The sequence below is a fragment of the Trichechus manatus genome, unplaced genomic scaffold (assembly GCF_000243295.1).
Source record: "Trichechus manatus latirostris isolate Lorelei unplaced genomic scaffold, TriManLat1.0 scaffold00097, whole genome shotgun sequence".
NCBI classification, from domain to species: domain Eukaryota; kingdom Metazoa; phylum Chordata; class Mammalia; order Sirenia; family Trichechidae; genus Trichechus; species Trichechus manatus.
In genome coordinates, this window is record NW_004444033.1 from 3,791,510 (window position 1) to 3,810,480 (window position 18,971).

The window sequence follows — 18,971 nt, forward strand, 5'->3', positions numbered from 1 at the left end:
GGGCACGCAGGTGGGCCGGCGCCGCTGAGAGCTAGGCCCCCGGCGGCGGCGGCGGCGGGGCCATGGCCCGGAGACGCGGCGCGACGGCCGTCTATGGCGAGGACTTCTCTTTCGTCAACCCGCTGGTGAAATATCTGCTCTTCTTCTTCAATATGCTCTTCTGGGTGAGTCCTGGGGGTCGGGGGCACTTGGGCGACAGGGCACCCGCGAGGGGGCAGAGAGCTGCCCGCCGCGGGCTGCGAAGGGGGAGTCCCGGGATGCCGGTTCCTGGCGAGCGTGGGGAGCCGCGCTGCCTAGTTTTCTGGGCTGACAACACTTTGGGATAATTTATGGCTGGTGGGACACCACAGTGTCGCCGTGTCTGGAGGGGGCCTTGAGGGATATGTAGGAGGATTCAGTAAAGACTTATGCGTATTATCTGGCCATCCATGAGGGTCCGTGGCTGGCCAGAAAGGTGGGTTTGTGAGAGGAGCAGGTTTTCCTGTTGGCCCAAGGCGGACCCACAGGCAGATTCATGATGGGGAGACTTTCAGGCCTGGGGCTGGAGGCCTGCTGGGAATGGAGGAAGGGGAAAAACCCAAACCTCCACACTAACCCCCTTCCCACAGAGAGGATGGGTTTAGGGGCTTCATCTCTTCTGCAGGCCTGTGTTGCCCTCCTTTCTCCCCCCTCCCCCCACCCAAAGGCTGGAGAAAGGGCAGAAATGGCCTCCAGGTGCAGATATCTCTCCCAGCCCTGCCCCAAACTTTGCCCCACCTTCCTCAGGACCACACTCCGACTCCTGGGGCCTGACAGTCTTCAGCTTCTTGAAATAGGACCCTGTGTTGAGCAGGAAGGCCAGGGGTCTTTTCTGAATCTTATCCCTGGGTATGGAAAAGTGGAGAGCGTATTGAACAGGGACTCAGGAGACTGGATTCTCATCCCTACTCTGCCATTAATTGTTGACTGACCTGAGCAAATATGTTCACCTTTGTAGGCCTGTTTTCCCTCCATAAAATCAAGGCCAGTATGATCAGAATGACAGAAAAACTGCTGGAGGTGAGAATTCCGAGACCAGACCGAATCATGAAAAGCTAGCTCAATCCTATTTCCCTTCTGGAGATCCCTTGGTCTCCCCCGGGTTTGAGAATACAGCGGGGTCCTTCCCCCATCCCCTTTTTCTCTTTCATCTCCTACTGCACCAGAGCTGCTGTTCTGGGAGCTGGTGGTCTTTGCCCACCTCTGCCTGAGACCTAAAGGTCAGACCTGCAGGAGGGAGGATTGTGAGTCTGAAATATGTTTCCTGGGAGAGGGAGCAGACGAGACAGCTAAGCTCGTAGCTGGAAAGGTTTCATAAGGACCCTGATGTGAAGTACAGACACAAAGAACATAAGTGCTAGCTTGTTGGGACAAATGAGGGAATCTGGGAGGGTGGCAATGACAGCTCACTCTCAGCCGTCGTACCCTGGGGAAGAATGAAGTTTGAGCTCCTATCAAATTCTCAGTTTTAGAACTGGAAAGAATTTTGTGTAAGCTGCCATCAAATTGCCTCCCAACTCATAGTGACCCCATGCACAACGGAACAAAATACTCCCCAGTCCTGTGCCATCCCCATGATCGGTTGCAGATTGGACCATTATGATCCATAGGGTTTTCATTGGCTGATTTTCAGAAGTAGATCACCAGGCCTTTCTTCCTAGTCCGTCTTAGTCTGGAAGCTCTACTGAAACCTGTTCAGCATCATACAACACACGAGCCTACACTGACAGACGGGTGGGGGCTGCGCATGAGTGCACTGGCCAGGAATCGAACCTGGGCCTCCTACTTGGAAGGTGAGAATTCTGCCACTGAGCTACCACAACCCTCAAAAGAATTTTAGAAGACATCTTGCTCAGCACCCACATTTTCTGTATGAGAAAGCTAAAGCAGAGAGATAGTCACTGTTTTGTCCAAGGTCCAGCAGCTGGTTAGCAGGCGCGGCCTGGTGATCTTCCTACTGAACCACACTGTGTCTAGGGGAAGTGCTTGGCTTACGTGGCTGCTACTGTAGCTGGCATGTCGGCAGTATTCACCAGTCAGTCCAAGTCCCCATGGCCTAGGTTCTGCTTCAGCTGAGGTTAGGGAAGAACAGAAGAAAATCCCTCACCGCACTCTGCCAGGGGTGGGGGATGTGCTAAGGGGAACTCTACCTAAAGCCAAGTACCAGCGAACCCTCCTGCCTGCTCACTGAGTGTGCCAGCCAGTGGCCTGGCAGCCTGGAGGACTCAGAGCCAGCGCTGGCATCCCAGGGATCTCAGGTGCTCATTCTAACTTCCTCCATCAGCCAAGATGTCGTGTTTGCCTTTGGAGCCTTTGGCACTTCCCTTATCTGAGGTCCCCAGCGACAACAGCTGGGTACATCTGTTTCACTTGTGTTCGTGATCATTTTGTTTGGACTCCCTTCCCCTTCCCATCCCCCAGACAAATGGCTTTGGGAGGTCGAAGCCAGGGAGATAATTTGGCTCCATTGACCAATTTACCTTGGCAAAAATGCTTCATTCAAGGTCAGAGGACCAGGCTAGCCAAACTGACACCACCCAAAATTAGAGTAGAGCCCCTTCTTGGCCCTCTTTAGACTCATAAAAAGTCAGAAGCTCTAGAAATAGCATACTGAAGGACAAGAGGCCCAGCTTCTTTCTAGCACCAACTTACTGTGTGACCCTTAGCCAGTGTATCTCTCTGTTCCTTAATCTTTCTCCTCTAAAGGAGAACATATTTCTGCCTCTGAACTATTCAAAGGTGAATGAATCACTTTGGGGCCTGTTGTCTTTCTTCAATACCTGGAGCCAGGTCTAAGGAAGAATCTCTCTGTGTCCTGGTATCCCTGGGACATTGACCTTCCTGGGGGACAGTTCTTGGGCATTCTGAGTGCCACTTCTCCCCCAGGCCCAGGGCTGCAGAGTTAGTTACACTTCACACAGGTGCAGCTGGAGATGAAGTACTGATTCCCCCAGGTCAGAAGTTGTCTTTCTTCCCAGCTCCTGCTCAGGGTCTGGCTACTGTGCTTTCTTTTTTGCAGGCTGCCACCATCCTAATCACAGTCCCCTCTTCTATGCGGGGAGCACCGTGTGTGAACCGTTGGCGACTCCCTTTGCAGCAGAGTGCATGTTCTGGCCAGCTGCTGGGGAGCCATGTTGTGGGGGAGTGTTTGTGTCTGTGCCTGGAACATATGAGAAAGGTAGACAGCATCAGCTGGGCTCACACTCAGAGGTGGTGGTGGTGGCGGCAGCCGCTGCCTCCTGCCCCAGGAGCCCTGACCCTTGGGGCAGTTGGAGTCTGAGTCAAAGCTGCCGGCTTCTCTGGGTCCAGGACCAGTTCCTCCTGTTCATGTTTCAAATCTCACTTCCCCTTTCGCCCGGGAGTTCTGATTCTCTTCCAAGAATCATGTTGCTGGGTTACTGACCATTGGCTTGGAGTAGCTGCCGTAAGATTCCGGAAGTTTATTTACATCTTTCAGTTAAGAAGTAGCTGACTTTCCCTCACTGCCCATATCAGACAGCTCTGTGCAGAGGGAAGACACTGGGACAGCACACGCGCTATCAGCCATGGACACGCGTGGCCAGGAACATTATTAGTGCTGCCACAGCCGCCTCCTCCTTCCTTGCTGGTCGTTTTTGCCACTTAGGGCAGCTGTTGAGGTGACTTTTGAGTCCAGCAGAGCCCAGTAGCTCAGACCTCCATCCCCTGTGTCTCAGCCCAGGCTTCCTCAGTACCTCGTACATTGATTGTCGCACCTCTTATCTAGGCTCCAATTATGTGTTTATTTATCTGTTTTCTCTTCTAGACTTTGGGATCCAGAGAGGAGGGACTGGTTTATTCACTTCTGGATTCTCACTGCCTAACTGTGTGGCAGAGAGTGGGCGCTTGTTAAATGCTTACTGAATGGTGAATGAGAGAGCAGACCTGCAGGGTGGGGGCATGATCTCCTCCCTCGCTCCCTCCCTCCCTCCCTCCTTCTCCTCTCTCTCTCCTTTCCTCCCTCCCTCCCTCCTTCTTCTCTCCCTCCCTCATGGACACTGGTCTCTCAAGGTGCAGCATCACTTCAAGTCCTTGAGAGTCTGGGTGGTGGCATATCCAACTGTGTCCTCTGCAGCGGGTCCTGTGGCCTGGCACCCCTACCCCAAGCCAGGTCAGACATAATGGCAGCCATCTCTCCAGCATCTCACTCAGGGCCACATATAATGACATTCGCAGCACCCAGATGTTTTCCCTTCTGCTGCAGCGCAAGTGCCAGGTAGTTTGGGGAACTGATCCTCCATCATTTGGGTCTTCCCTAGGCTGACCCGGGTCACTGGTGAGGCATCTTCTTCTTCAGGAAGTCCACTGTGCCATCCAGGACCACCGTATTGGAGTCTCCAAGGCTCTTGGAACTGCCCAGACCATGTGTGGCACCATCTTTTGTAACCTGGCTCAGGAGCCACGAGAAAGTGGCCAGGCATCGAGCCTGGGAAAAACCTCTCCTGGGTTGGAGAGGCCCTTCTTATCACCCACCACCCACGAGCTGACACCCACCACCCACCAACTGACACCTGCCGTACTTCCCAATACACTAGGAGCGAGAGCCATCTCTTCCTCCTCCTCCTTTACCTCCCCCAGCCAGTATGCAGGCTTCAGTAATTGAAGTAGTCGGGTTCTTTTTATAAATACAACAAGAAAAAAGCCGAAACACCAAAAATGAAGATGAGAACCACACTGTCTGCTGTCCAGACCACATGCGTGCCTTCTTGACTCCCCCAGTAGCTCTCTTTGCCTTGTACCAAGTGAAAACCATGAAGTTCAAGCAGCCTTTAAAGAAAACACAGGATGTAGCACCTCTCTGAGTTGTGTAGCAGGCTAACTCCAGGTCCATGAGTCTGAATGTCTACACGGCTGTGAGCTCTTTTGGGCTTCCCTTCCTCTAAATGTGGCTTCCCCACTTATAACCCACTTAAAACTGGCCATGGCCTGAGGAACAAGCCAAAGGGTTGGCCCCAGATATTCCCTTGAGAGGAAATGAGCCCTGTGGACTCCCGATTCCAACAGAATAAACCATCCAATCCAGAGAGAGAAAGCCAAGAGCCAGCTTCACACGGATAAGCTGCCACCTCAGGAACGACGGAACCAGGTGACCACAGAAGGAGCAGCACGTGCAAATGCCTGGGTGAAGCGAGGGCCTGCTTTAGGTCTAGCAGGCTGTGGTTTCTTTGACTCTGTCTAGAAATTAGGATAGGAAGAACTGGGAAACAGGTGGAGAGCCCTCCCTCCCAACTTCTCTCTGGGTGGGCGCAGGGATTTCATTCCCACACAGGGGTCACTCTACCCTCAGATGTCCCCCAGCCACCACCTGCAAAAGAGGAAGGAGAGATTCCAAAGAAGAGGCGTGGACTTGAGACAGATGCACCCCCTTCTTGCAGACTGGACGTCAGAATGTGGAAGACAGACAAGGCCAGGGCTCTCGGAGGCACTCTGGCTGGCGGGCCCTCCTTCCTGTTTCAGCGCAGTGCATCAGGGAGTTCCCTCAGAGCCACCCCTATCCCTGCTGGTACCCTGTCACCTCCTGGTGCTGTCTTACTTTCTGCCTGATCCCCACCCCATTTTGAGATTACCACAAGATAACTCCAGGCAGCTGCTGCTTCCTATCTCACATGAGGCCCTGAGGTGAACGTGCGTGTACTGGGGCTGCTGTGAAGCAGAGATAGGAAGGCAGCATTGCAGTTGAGATCAGGAGGCTTTGGAGAGAAACAGAACTGGGTCCTGATCCCACAGCAGCCATTGGCTAACTGAGCCACCTGCAGAAAGCTTGAGCTCTCCGAGCATCAGTTCACCAGAGGCACTAACACACCTCTTGGGGTTGTGGTCAGAATTAAATGGGATAGTCTGTGTAAAGTGTTTAGCCCAGGGCCTGGCCCTTAGCACTCAACAAGAGATAGCTATCACTATTGTTGGAAATAGCTCCTAGGGATCACCTGCTGAGCCTGGGCATGGAGGGCTAGGATGAGTGCTCCTCCCCATGAGTGCTCCGCCAGGGAGGAAGAAAGGAAGTGGCCAGTAGGTGGGGATTGAGTCTAGATAGCAGCCAACCTAGATCCTTACCTCCTTCAGCTTAGAACATCCTTGGCTCACATTCCTACTGTTAGCCAGACTGAGATGCTAATTAAAGATGCCTTTATAGTTTGTGGTTTACAGAGAACATTCATGTATATCATAGGAACGGAGACCCCACTGTGGTCTCTGAGGACCTTCCCCCAGGGCTCAGGACTTGTTACACTACCTTGGTCTTAAAGTGCACTCCTGTGGGAAAGGACCCCAAGAGCTAAGGGATTTGCCTATAATTATTGGCATTTGACCTTCAGAGCCAGGAGAGGAACCCTTGCTCAGGGCCTCAACTTGGGGACCTATAACCTTTCCTCTCCTGGGGTAGATGGCCCTGAAGTAATGTCCTAGGGGCTGAAATAAGGGGTTTTCTCACAAACATCAAACCATGGCTGTCTTTTCCCAATTTGCTGAAAAACGTCAAAATAATAGAGAGAATTTTCTCCGTTTTCTATTTTTTCCCATGAATGTTAGTCCCAGCGGCTGCTTGTCTGCCAGCAAGTGCTAGCAGAAGGCAAAGGGAAGAGGACAAGTAGCAAATGAATATCATGGAAAACTAGGAAACGATTTATTTAGAGTATTGCCGTTGATTGTTTTATGAGATGCAGGAACATACGGTGAACAGCGATATCACCTGTTAGTAAAATTGTTTCTCGTTTCTGTAATAGAAGTTAATATGTTGTGCCTCCTCACGTGACGCACTGAGAACACATTACCTGTGTAGGATTCCTGTTAGAATGTTTAATCTGAATCTACTTGTGAAGAAATAATCAGACAAATCCAAATTGAAGGACGTTCTGCAAAACGACTAGCCTGGACTTACCAAAAATGTCAGTATCAAAAACAAAGTCATTGTCACGAAGACAGAAAGACAGGCCTTCAGGGACGAGCAGTTATGCTCCATCTCCTTGAGGGCAAAGTAGCTACCTAAATTATTTGCAATTTGTCTTAACGGATTTTGATTTTAACGAAGAGAAGTTTATTTCCTTACAGTAAAGTAAGCTAAAAGTCCAAATTCAGGGTGTCAGCTCCAGGGGAAGGCTTTCTCTTTCTCAGCCTTCTCATCAGTGTTCCCCCAGACTAGTCGCTTCTCAGCGCAGGGACCCCGGTCCAAAGGATGCGCACTGCTCCCAGCACTGCTTTCTTGATGGTATGAGGTCCCCACATACCATCAGTAGCAGGCCACACCCCAGGGAAGCTCCCTTCACATTGGATCAGGGATGTGACCTGGGTAAGGGTGGTGTTACAATCCCAACCTAATCCTCTTTAACATAAAATTACAATCACAGAATGGAGGCCAACCACACAATTCTGGGAATCATGGCCCAGCCAAATTGATACACACATTTTTGGGGGGACATAATTCAATCCATGACAGAATTCTTCTGTACAGGAGATTTGTCTCTTCTCCCCCATTTATTTATTTATTCTATCATGTGTTTATATTGGCATGGGCTTATGGATATTTATTTTATATTTTTGGTAATAACAATATTTATTTATATTGTTGCTCTAATTGTTCCAGTGTTGGCCATTGGGAGCTCTTTCAGATGGCTCCTGTGTCCCTTTGGCATACCCCCAACAATATGGGGTTTTTGTTTTCCTTTATGGCACTACAAGATGCTACAGGCTCATCTTGTGTGTTTCCTGCCTCAGTCCTGTTGTTGAGTGCCATCAGATCAATTCTATCTCATAGTAACCCCTTGTGACAGAGTAGAACTGCCCCATGGGGTTTTCTAAGTCTGTCATCTTTATGAGAGCAGATCACCAGGTCCTTCTCCCAAGGAGCAGCTGGTGGGTTCGAACCGCCAACCTTTCAGTTAGCAGCTGACCTCTTAACCATTGTGCCATCAGGGCTCCTAGAATCAGCCATTTCTCCAAGGAGCCCAGGGGCAATTACTCACCTGACGTAAGGATAAAGGTACTGGCTCCTGCAAATTACTTTATATAATTTGATGGACAACTTTTCAGGAACATGCCTTTTGCTAAAAGCTAGCTTCAGCTATTTTTAAAACTGTATCTAGCTTTTCCACGTTTCCAGGCTTCATTCCAGCCAGACAGTGAAAAGCCGTCCTAAGGAGAGACCTGTCTTTATCTCTGTCCTCATCATGAAAGGAGGTATTGGTGGTATTGGGGATATTATGAGGATTTTGTAGGGAAGACTGACATAGTGGGAAGAGCAGTGGACTGAGGTTGGAAAATTGGGTTTGGTCCACATTTGCCACCACACCCATGTACGCTTGCTCAAGTGTCGTTTCTCTTCTTTGAGCCTCCGTTTCATCATCTCTAAAAAGAGGTGACTGGCCCAGCTCTTTGGTAAGGCTCTGTTCAGCACTAAACTGCTGTGCTAATAACAGCAGCACGAACTTTGGAATGGCGGTAGCTTTGAGGAATTCGGGGTGGGAGGTGGGGGCAGGAATGGAAGTGTGGAAGGGCAAGCTGTGACCCCGAGAGAAAGAGGCAGCTCGATAACAGAAGCACAGGATCTTAGAGTTAGCCAGTGAGTGCCAGGTGAGAGACGGCGTTAATGATCCATTAAATATTAAGGATCATATTAAAGTCTTCATCTTGGTTTTAACATAGCCTGCATTTGGATCTAGATCGCTGGCCGATTGTGCTTTAGGCTGTGGTTCTCAACCTTGGCTGCGCATTGGAATCTCCTGGGAAGCATTAAGAACTACCGTTACCTGCATCCCAATGCCACAGATTCTGATATGCTTGGTTTGGGGTGCAACATCAGGAGTTTTTAGCGCCTCCCCCGCCATGAGTGATTCCAAGGGCAGTCAAGATTGAAAATCACTGTTTTAGATTATAAATGCTCCTGTCCACTCTCCACCCCATAGAACACATAGAGTATAAACTCCTTAAGGACAGGGACCATATCTCACTCATATTTGCATTTCTTGTACATAGTAGTTGATGATTGGGCTTGGATAGTGTATTAGTTTCCTATTGCTGCTGTAACAAGCCACCACAAACTTAGTGACTTAAAACAATACAGATTTATTTTCTTACAGTTCTGGAGATCATTAGTCCACAGTAGGTTTCACTGGGCCAAAATGCAGGTGTCGGCAGGGCTGCATCCCTTCTGGAGGCTCTGAGAATCCATTTCCTTTCCTTCTCTAGCTTCTAAAGGCTACCTGCATTTATTGGCTCATGGTCCCACATCACTCCAATCTCTGCTTCCATCATCATACCTCCTTCTCTAACTCGGGCCATCCTGCCTCCGTATTATAAAATTTCTTGTGATTATATGAAGGCCCACCAGGATAATCTCCCCTTCTCAAGATCCTTGACTTGATCTGCAAAATCCCTTTATCCATGTAAGGTAATATTCACAAGTTTCAGATATTAGGACATGGACATCTTCAGGGGGACATTATTCTGCCTACCACAGATAGAGGCAGAGTATGTGCAACTAACCCGTTGCCGTCAATTCCAACTCATAGCAACCCTATAGGACATAGAGTTTCTAAGGCTGCAGTCTTTACTGAAGCAGACTGCTATATCTTTCTCCTGTGGAGCAATGCATGGGTTTGAACGGTGTCTTAGTTATCTAGTGCTGCCATAACAGAAGTACCACATGTGGATGGTTTTAAAGAAGAGAAGTTTGTTTCCTCACAGTCAAAGTAGGCTAAAAGTCCAAATTCAGCTCCAGGGGAAGTCTTTCGCTCTCTGTCGGCCCTCTCATCAGTGTTCCCCCAGACTAGGAGCTTCTCTGCTCAGGGACCCCAGTCCAAAGGACGGGCTCTGCTCCCAGCACTGCTATCTTGATGGTATGAGGTCCCCCTGTCTCACTGCTCACCTCTGTCTTTTATATCTCAAGAGATTGCCTCAGGACACAATCCAGTCTTGTAGATCCAGTCCTGCCTTACTAACACAACTGCCACCCAACCTCCCTCATTAACATCATAGAGGCAGGTTTACAACATACAGGAAAATCACACAGTACCAGGAATCATGGCCTAGCCAAATTGGTACACACGTTTTTTGGGGGACATAATTCAAACCATGACAAACAGCCAACCTTTTGGTTAGCAACTGAGCACTTAACCACTGCACCACCAGGGCTCCTATATGCTTAATGACAGGCCCATAAATGGAATTAAGTTAACCTGTGGTAGGCTGCCTCTCTTTACTTTCCCTTTCTTGTTTTAGCTGTTAGGATTTAATCAGAGACCATCTTTGTGGAAAGTTTTACACCCTAGTTAAAATTTAACATTTGAAAACACAGTGAGGAGCCTGGGAACAACAGAAATAAAGAACAGATACATATTTTTCAATAATTCCATAAAATGATTCAGAACGGTAACTGGCTGTGGTTAGTTTAAAGGGTGGACTGAGAGGCTCAGTCACTCTGGTCAGTGGCCATGCCCTCTGGCCTGGGGGTGACTGCGGTCTGTGTCCTGCTGTGTCCCCACCTCCTCACCGTGCTCCCTGAGCCCGGGTGTACTGTGGAACAAGAAGCCAGCTGGCACCTCCAGCCCCACACACCACTCGCAGACAGCTCCCTCTCTCCTGGATAGAGAGAGTGAGGGCAGGCAGATAACACATCTGGCCCTGAGTCAGAGGCAAGTGATAGGGCCAAGCGAGAGGGCTGTGCCTCCAGGCAGAGAAGGGTCCTGAAAGACAGGGTTTTGATAAGGGTTTCTCATTTACTCCTGAATGTCTTCTCCACCCCTGCCAAATGGTGGAGGCCCTTTATAAAGGAAGCCCATGGGGGAAAAAATGTCTCTCTCCTAAGGGGCTATCAGTAGCCATGGCCATCAAGTTGAGTCCAATTCATGGTGACCCCATGTATGTCAGAGTAGAACTCTGCTCCATAGGGTTTTCAATGACTGATTTTTTGCAAGTAGATCGCCAGGGCTTTCTTCCAAGATGCCTCTGGATGGATTTGAACTGCCATCCTTTCAGTTAGCAGCCAAACGCATTAACTGTTTGCACCATTAAGAGACTAGTCTGACCCTATTACCTATTATAGGGGCCCAGCTTCCTTCTCCTACCAAAGCCCCAAGGTGGCTCTTTCCAGCTAGTTCTGTCTTGCAGGACTGTGGGGTCTAGCCAACCACCTCCTTTCCCACTGAGTTGGTTGAGTCCCTGCTGCTGACAACCCCCTCCAGCCAGAGCTTGGCCTCAACTATTGCCATGGCGACAGCCAGTTGTTGCTTAGCACCAGCCTGGGGACTGGGCACGAAGAAAGGGTTTCCGAGGGAGGTGCACGCTGGGGCTGTACTGCACTCCTGGAGGCCTGGGGGCAGGAAAGGCCCCTGCGGGGAGTCCTGGTAGTCTCTGATGGGTTTTTTCTTAGGGAGAAACCAGGAAGTTGGAACGGTATAAACTCCTCCATCCCTCCACATTGGAATCGGGGTTTATAAAGATAAAGCTTCGTTGACTGAGGCAGTTCCAGTGTTTTACACACACACACACACTCATGCACATACTCTTTCACACTGGTGTGCACGTCTTCTCCTGCACTTGACACCATATTGACGTCCCGGAGGGTTAGAGAGCTGGGAGTGTGCAGCCTCCTCAGACGGGCCCTTTGATGTAGATGGACTAGAATTCAGAACTTCACAGAGTTTCTGTGTGTCCCTGGACAAGTTAATTCTAAGAAATGATAGATAATGTCTATTGTCAGGCACTGTGCTAAATGCTTTCCATGCATTATTTTACTCACAGTAATCTTAATGAGATGTAGGGTTTTTTTTTTAATTCCCATCTTCAGACACAGAAACCGAGGCTCAGAATTTGACCCAGCACGGGCCCAGGTTTGACTCACTCCCAAGCCCATGTTCTTAACCACGGTTCTGTGTTAACCTTGTATTGCCTTGATTTCCTCATCTGTAAAATGGGATATCTGCCTCACAAGATGGTTTTGTGTGAGGATCAGATGAGATCACATTAGTACAAGCACTTCATGGACGGTAAAGCGCTGGCAGGTACTGTCCGTGGCATCACTGCGAAGAAGAAAGATTCTCACCTCCGGGCCTGGAGGTCACCTCCTGATACTCCGCTTTAAGGTTACTCGCAGCTTTCCAAAATCTCATGGTCTGGCCCTTTTCCTGTCTGCACAGGTGATCTCCATGGTGACGGTGGCCGTGGGCATCTATGCTCGGCTGATGAAGCATGCAGGTGAGCTAAAGGTCCCCCTCCATCCCTCAGGGCTCTTCTGTGCACCTGCCTCCTCCACCTCCCTTAGCCCTGGCCCTCAAACACTTCTTCTTACATAAGTTCTGGGGCTGAAGGCAGCAGCCTCCTTCAGGCCAAATCTTAGAGGCCGACAACTCTTCAGACAGGGATTGGACTGGACTGTGGGACATAAAGTGATACTCATGAAGAGTGTGCCTCTTAGTCAAGTAGATACAAGAGACTAAACGGGCAGCTTCTGTCCAGAGGTGAGATGGGAAGGCAGAGAGAGTTAGGAGCTGGTTGAATGGTCATGGAGAATCGGGCGGAAAGGAGGAGTGTGCTGTCGCAGAATGGGGTGAGCAATTACGGTCTCATAACAATGTATGTAAAAAAATTTTGTATGGGAGACTAACTTGAAATATAAACTTCATTTAATTACAACAATTTAAAAAAAAAAATCTTAGAGGCCAACTCTACAGGGTTGGGCCACCCATGCCAGCTGAGATTCCCCTGAGCCCCTCTGAATCTTGTAAGATACACCTACATTTTAGGCTCAGGAAGTGTCTGGGAAGGAAGGCAGGCCTCTAGGAGCAAGAGGACCCAAGGACTTTAGCCCCTCCCCAGCTCCGTGGTGGAGTAACTCAACTTCCATTCCTACTTGGCTGCACAAAGTCTCTGGGAAACAGAATCCACAAAGCTGGCAAGCCTAATGCTATTCTAATTCTTTTCTGGAGCAAAAGCGGTCCCTCCTCTCTTAAACCCAGGAAATAAAGGCTCTTACTTCGTTAGTTCCTCAAGTTAAATGCCACAAACTATTCTGGGCCCATTTTTGTTCTTCCCACGGTAGGGGACACTAACTCCTTGTGGCCCTCGCCCAGCTGCGCTGGAGATCCCCCCACCAGGGGAAAGAGAACAGTTCTTGGGCACCCCTGCCCCATCCCTGGGGGCCCTCTCAGTAGGCAGCAGGCTCAAACTCAGGGACGGCCCCTCCCCCAGAAACAGCGTTGGCCTCCCTGGCGTTGGACCCTGCCATCCTGCTGATGGTGGTGGGCATCCTCATCTTCCTGCTCACCTTCTGTGGCTGCATTGGATCTCTCCGCGAGAACATCTGCCTCCTGCAGACGGTGAGTGGTCAGGGGCCCTGATGGAAAGACAAGTGCCATTCCTCCAACGCTTCCGTTTCCTATCTCCCACCCCCAAGACCTGTGCCGTCCACGCCTCGCTGCAGAGTTCAACCCCAGGTGACCCAGGAACAGGGTGGCCACCCTGGACGGTGTCCCAGAGGCAGTCTTTTCCATGTGGGGGGCATCTGGAAGAAGTGCCTGTGGCCCCTAACACTCTTGGGAGGGGTGCTCCAGAATGATACCAGACTCTCCTCCTCCTGCCTCCTCCCACAGTTCTCCTTCTGCCTTACCGTCGTGTTCCTGCTACAGCTGGCTGCTGGTATCCTGGGCTTCGTCTTCTCAGACCAGGTATCAATTGGGAGCCAAGAGGCCTTCTCAGGTGTGAACCAGATGGAGGAAGGGAAGGTTCCTGCCCACATTTAGCCTGCTTAATTAACCCCAGTGCGAACTTCCCCTGAGAAGCATCTGGCTTTGAAATGTTCTCCTCAGGAATGAACGAATGGCTTTTAAAATCACCATGTTTAAAGAGGATTTCCAGATGATAAGGGGCTTTCCTCTGACAGTCTGAGACATCAGGGGGAAGTAAACTTTATGAACACCAAGTTTAAATAATCCACAAACTTTAATATCAAATGACTAAGTCGAATTCAGTTACCAAGCCGACCACAGACAACAAGAAGAGTCTCTTTGTTTTTCCTTTTTTAATTGTTTATTGGAAAAAAAAATTCGTTTCTTAGGGTAAACAGAGGGGAGGAAGTGGGGAAAGGAAACGTGATTTTAAATAGTGTTTACTGTGTTTGGTAGTGATCTGCCATTCACTGACAGTCCTTGCAACTAAGATCCAGAATTCCTCTCCCAAAGGTAGATGATTGCCAGGGGCAGAGTATAGGACTACGGAGAGGAACCTTTGAAAAATCAGTGGAGGAGGAAGGAAAAGAACATGGGAGAAAACTATGAAAGGGATAGCCACTGAATTAATTCAGAACTTCCTAGTCTTTCTGGCTTAGTGAAATCCTAAAATGATATGGGAGATCTGTGGAGTCTAGAGAGATGCAATTCTCTTTATGTCCACTAGAGGTCAGTGCCTCAGCTCAGTAAGCCTCTTTCTACAGAAGCTTACTCACTCTGCTTTGCGTCAGTCAACATGCATTTTGTGATAATAGTGGGTAGAGGTAGACTATGTAGACAAATGTTGTGTGCCATCGAGTCAATTCTGACCCAGAGTGACCCTACATGACAGGGTAGAACTGCCCCATAGGGTTTCCTAGGCCTGTGATCTTTACAGAAGCAGATCACCAGATCTCTCCCACGAAGCTCCTGGTGGGTTCGAACCACTGATCTTTTGGTTAGCAGCCTAGCACTTAACCGTTGCACCACTAGGGCTCCTTGGTAGAATGCTGTAGTAGTAGTAGTAGTTGTTGTTAGGTGCTGTCAAGTCGGTTCTGACTCATAGTAACCTATGTACAGCAGAACGAAACACTGCCTGGTCCTGAGCCATCCTCACAGTTGTTGCTATGTTTGAGCCCATTGTTGGAGCCACTGTGTCAGTCCATCTCGTTAAGGGTCTTTTTTTTTTGCTGATCAAGCATGATCTCCTTCTCCAGGGACTGGCCCCTCCTGATAACGTGTCCACAGTATGTGAGACGAAGTCTCGCCATCCTCGCTTCTAAGGAGCATTCTGGCTGTACTTTTTCCAAGACAGATTTGTTCGTTCTTCTGGCAGTCCATGGTATATGCAGTATTCTTCGCCAACACTGTAATTCAAAGGCATCCATTCTTCTTCAGTCTTTTTTATTCATTGTCCAGCTTTCACATGCATATGAAGCGATTGAAAATACCATGGCTTGGGTCAGGTGCACCTTAGTCCTTAAAGTGACATCTTTGCTTTTTAACATTTTAAAGAGGTCTTTTGCAGCAGATTTGCCCAATGTCATATTTATTAGAATAGAAGTAGGTAAATGTTGGATTATTTTGAAATGTGACTCTCGCCTCTGACCCCAAACACAGCTTCCTCCCCTCCAACTGGATTAACAGCTGGCCTCCGAGGGCCCACAAAGAGGAGCTGCCCTCAAGGAGGTAGCAGCCGTGATCCAGCAGCTCTCGTGCCCACTGGGACCTGAGGGCCCAGGGATGGATAGGCTTTGGGGCTGGCTATCTTCCATCACTAGGACTAAGTTCTGATTTCAAAGCTGTCTTCATAGAGATGGATAAGCACTGCCTACTGTTATTTCTGCAGGGAGAAGCAAGTTAGGGGTTAGTCCTGTGTCCTAAGTTCCTCCCCTGTGTCTCTGGCAGGCAAGAGGAAAAGTGAGCGAGATCATCAACAATGCCATCGTGCACTACAGAGATGACCTGGATCTGCAGAACCTCATTGATTTTGGCCAGAAGGAGGTATGGGTGAAGGGTGGTAGGGTCACTAGTGGTCTGGGAGGCTGTAGGTAAAAGCTGACAACATCTCAAGGGACGCCTCGCCCTCCAGGCCTGTGGGCCTCTTCATCACCTGCCAGGTAATGGATTCTGGGAAGGGGATTTGGTAAAAAATTTTTTTTAAAAACCCAAAACACACACACAGCAGGGTGCTTTAAAAAGACTTTTAAGGATACAGACACTAAATATAGTAATCTACCGTTTGTGTAAAAAAAAAAAGAGGAAGGAAAGAATATAGATTCATATTTGCAAAAGGAATCTGAAAGGATGCATAAGAAATCACAAATGGCAGTTCCCTGTAGGGGATGGACTGGACAGATTGTAAAATATGACCTATTCAAAAGTTAAAGTTTAAAGTTTTTGAGATCAGTGCTGAGTCCCCCTCCCCCCGTGAACAGACACTTACTTTGGGGCCCTATTTACTCTCACAGAGTAATTATGGGTCCATGATACTGAAGATTCCCCTCCTGTGTTTTCTCTGACTTGAGATAAAAGCTTTCAGAGTTAATCTTTTAATTGTTGCAACCTGTATGTCTGAGCACCTCCTTTTGCGAGGCTCTGTATGCAGGGCTGCAAAACCAGGAACAGCCCACAAGGAGTTTATAGTTGAATGTGTGAAACAAAAAATATATACAGTGGTAAAATCAAGCACTGTGTAAGTTCAGCAAGACGTAAAAAGTAATGGAAATTTAAAAAATTTCGTCTGATGAAGGCAACTCTAAGAAGCTTGAGCTCAAGATTCCTGGTTGTATTTAAATACAGCCTGAAGTTACAAGTAGAAGCTGACCATAGACTTTCAGCTGCTCTGCCAATTCCGCTGGTCACCTCAATGTGTGGGGCAGGTGATCTGTAACCTGTTTGGTTGGGCTTTGTTGCAGTTCAGCTGCTGTGGAGGGATTTCCTACAAGGACTGGTCCCTGAACATGTACTTCAACTGCTCGGAGGACAACCCCAGCCGCGAGCGCTGCTCTGTGCCTTACTCCTGCTGCTTGCCCACCCCCAACCAGGTGAGCAACCGTCCCCCCTCATTTCCTCCTGGGCGGTGATCCGAGGCCATTTCTGATTAGGGCATCTGCTGGTGGGGGTCCCCATTTCTACCTTCTGGTTGTTGTTAGGTGCCACTGAGTCAGTTCCAACTCATAGTAACCTTATATACAGCAGAATGAAATGCTGCCCAGTCCTGCACTGTCCTCACAATCATTGCTATGTTTGAACTCATTGTTGCAGCCACTGTATCAGTCCACCTCGTTGAGGGTCTTCCTCTTTTTTGCTGACCTTCTACTTTACCAAGCATGATGTCCTTCTCCAGGGACTGGTCCCTCCTGATAATATGTCCAAAGTATGTGAGACACAGTCTCGCCATCCTTGCTTCTAAGGAGCATTCTGGCTATACTTTCTCCAAGACAGATTTGTTCATTCTTCTGGCAGTCTGTGGTATAGTCAATATTCTTCACCAACACCATAATTCAAAGGCATCCATTCTTCAGTCTTTCTTATTCATTGTCCAGCTTTCACATGTATATGAGGCAATTGAAAATACCGTGGCTTGGGTCAGGTGCATCTGAGTCCTTAAAGTGACGTCTTTGCTTTTTAACTTTCTTTCTCCCCATACAAAAATTTATATATACATTGTTATGTGACTCTAATTGCTCTCCCCATACTGTGACAGCACACTTCTCCTTTCCACCCCTGATTCCCCATGTCCATTCAACCAGCTCCTAACCCTCTTTGCCTTCCCATCTCACCTCTGGACAGAAGCTGCCCGTTTTAGTCTCTTGTATCTACTTGAGCTAAGAGGCACACTCCTCACGAGTATCACTTTATGTCCCACAGTCCAGTCCAATCCCTGTCTGAAGAGTTGGCCTCGGAAACTGTTTTAGTTCTGGGCTGATAGAGAATCCAGGGGCCATGCTTTCTGGGGTTCCTCCAGTCTCAGACCATTAAGTCTGGTCTTCTTACCAGAATTTGAGTTCTGCACCCCACCTTTCTCCTGCTCCATCTGGGGCTCTCTACTTTGGTGGTAGCCGGGCACCATCTAGTTCTTCTGGTCTCAGGCTGATGAAATCTCTGGTTTATGTGGCCCTTTCTGTCTCTTGCTTTTTAACATTTTAAAGAGGTCTTTTGCAGCAGATTTGCCCAATGCAGTAGTCGTTTGATTTCTTGACTGCTGCTTTCATGAGCACTGATTGTGGATCCAAGTAAAATGAAGACCTTGACAACTTCAATGTTTTCTCCATTTGTCATGATGTTACTTATTGGTCCAGTTGTGAGGATTTTTATTTTCTTTATGCTGAGGTATAATCCATACTGAAGGTTGTAGTCTTTGATCTTCATCAGTAAGTGCTTCAAGTCCTCTTCACTTTCAACAAGTAAGGTTGTACATTTGCATATCACAGGTTGTCAAGAAGTCTTCCTCTAATCCTAATGCTACATCCTTCTTCGTATCATCCAGCTTCTCAGATTATTTGCTCAGCATACAGATTGAATAAATATGGTGAAAGGATATACCCCTGACGCACATCCTTCCTGATTTTAAACCATGCAGTATCCCCTTGCTGTGTTCGAACTGCCTCTTGATCTACGTACAGATACCTCATGAGCACAATTAAGTGTTCTGGAATTCCCATTCTTGGCAAAGTCCATAATTTGTTATATGATCTACACAGTCTAATGCCGTTGCATAGTCAAGAAAACAGGTAAACATCTCTGCTTTCAGCCAGGATCCATCAGACATCAGCAATGATATCCCTCCTTAACCGATCAGTTTTTTAGGACAGCTGCCAGATGTTTTTCTTAACCCTGATCTGATGGCTCTGGTAACTTTTCACTCCTGTAGCCCACTTGGGGTCTCAGAAGGGTCAGATCGAAAGCAAGATTTGGACTCTGACCTCTCAGAGGAAAGGAAGTCTGCACTTAGTAGTTTCCAACCCAGTGTCCTCCACAGGTATTCTCTAACAGCGTAGCAGTTAAGAAGGCTGGGAAGCCCATCACCTAGGGCCTGAGACTAAAAGTGATTGGAATGGCACAATACAGGGGAAACTAGCACAACTTGTACAAGGAAAGGTCATGGAAGCCCCATGGACACATCCAAACTCCCTGAGGAACTGAATTGCTGGGCGGAGGGCTGTGGGGACCATGGTCTCAGGGAACATCTAGCTCAATTGGCATAACACAGTTTAAAAAGACAATGTTCTACATTCT

At 48.5% G+C, this 18,971-nt stretch overlaps 1 protein-coding gene across 3 annotated transcripts in view; it reads left to right on the forward strand.

Moving 5' to 3' along the window:
• The first annotated feature begins 62 nt into the window (after window positions 1-62).
• The window catches only part of TSPAN33 (tetraspanin 33), a 21,374-nt gene continuing 2,465 nt past the window's right edge, over window positions 63-18,971 (forward strand). For 2 of the 3 annotated variants that reach the window (XM_004382657.2, XM_023737097.1), the window contains exons 1-6: window positions 63-164; window positions 12,165-12,222; window positions 13,216-13,343; window positions 13,617-13,691; window positions 15,639-15,734; window positions 16,649-16,777. In XM_004382657.2, the coding sequence (XP_004382714.1) occupies window positions 63-164; window positions 12,165-12,222; window positions 13,216-13,343; window positions 13,617-13,691; window positions 15,639-15,734; window positions 16,649-16,777 (588 nt within the window). The remainder of the gene's footprint in view (window positions 165-12,164; window positions 12,223-13,215; window positions 13,344-13,616; window positions 13,692-15,638; window positions 15,735-16,648; window positions 16,778-18,971) is intronic. The other variant, XM_023737096.1, reaches the window with a different exon arrangement.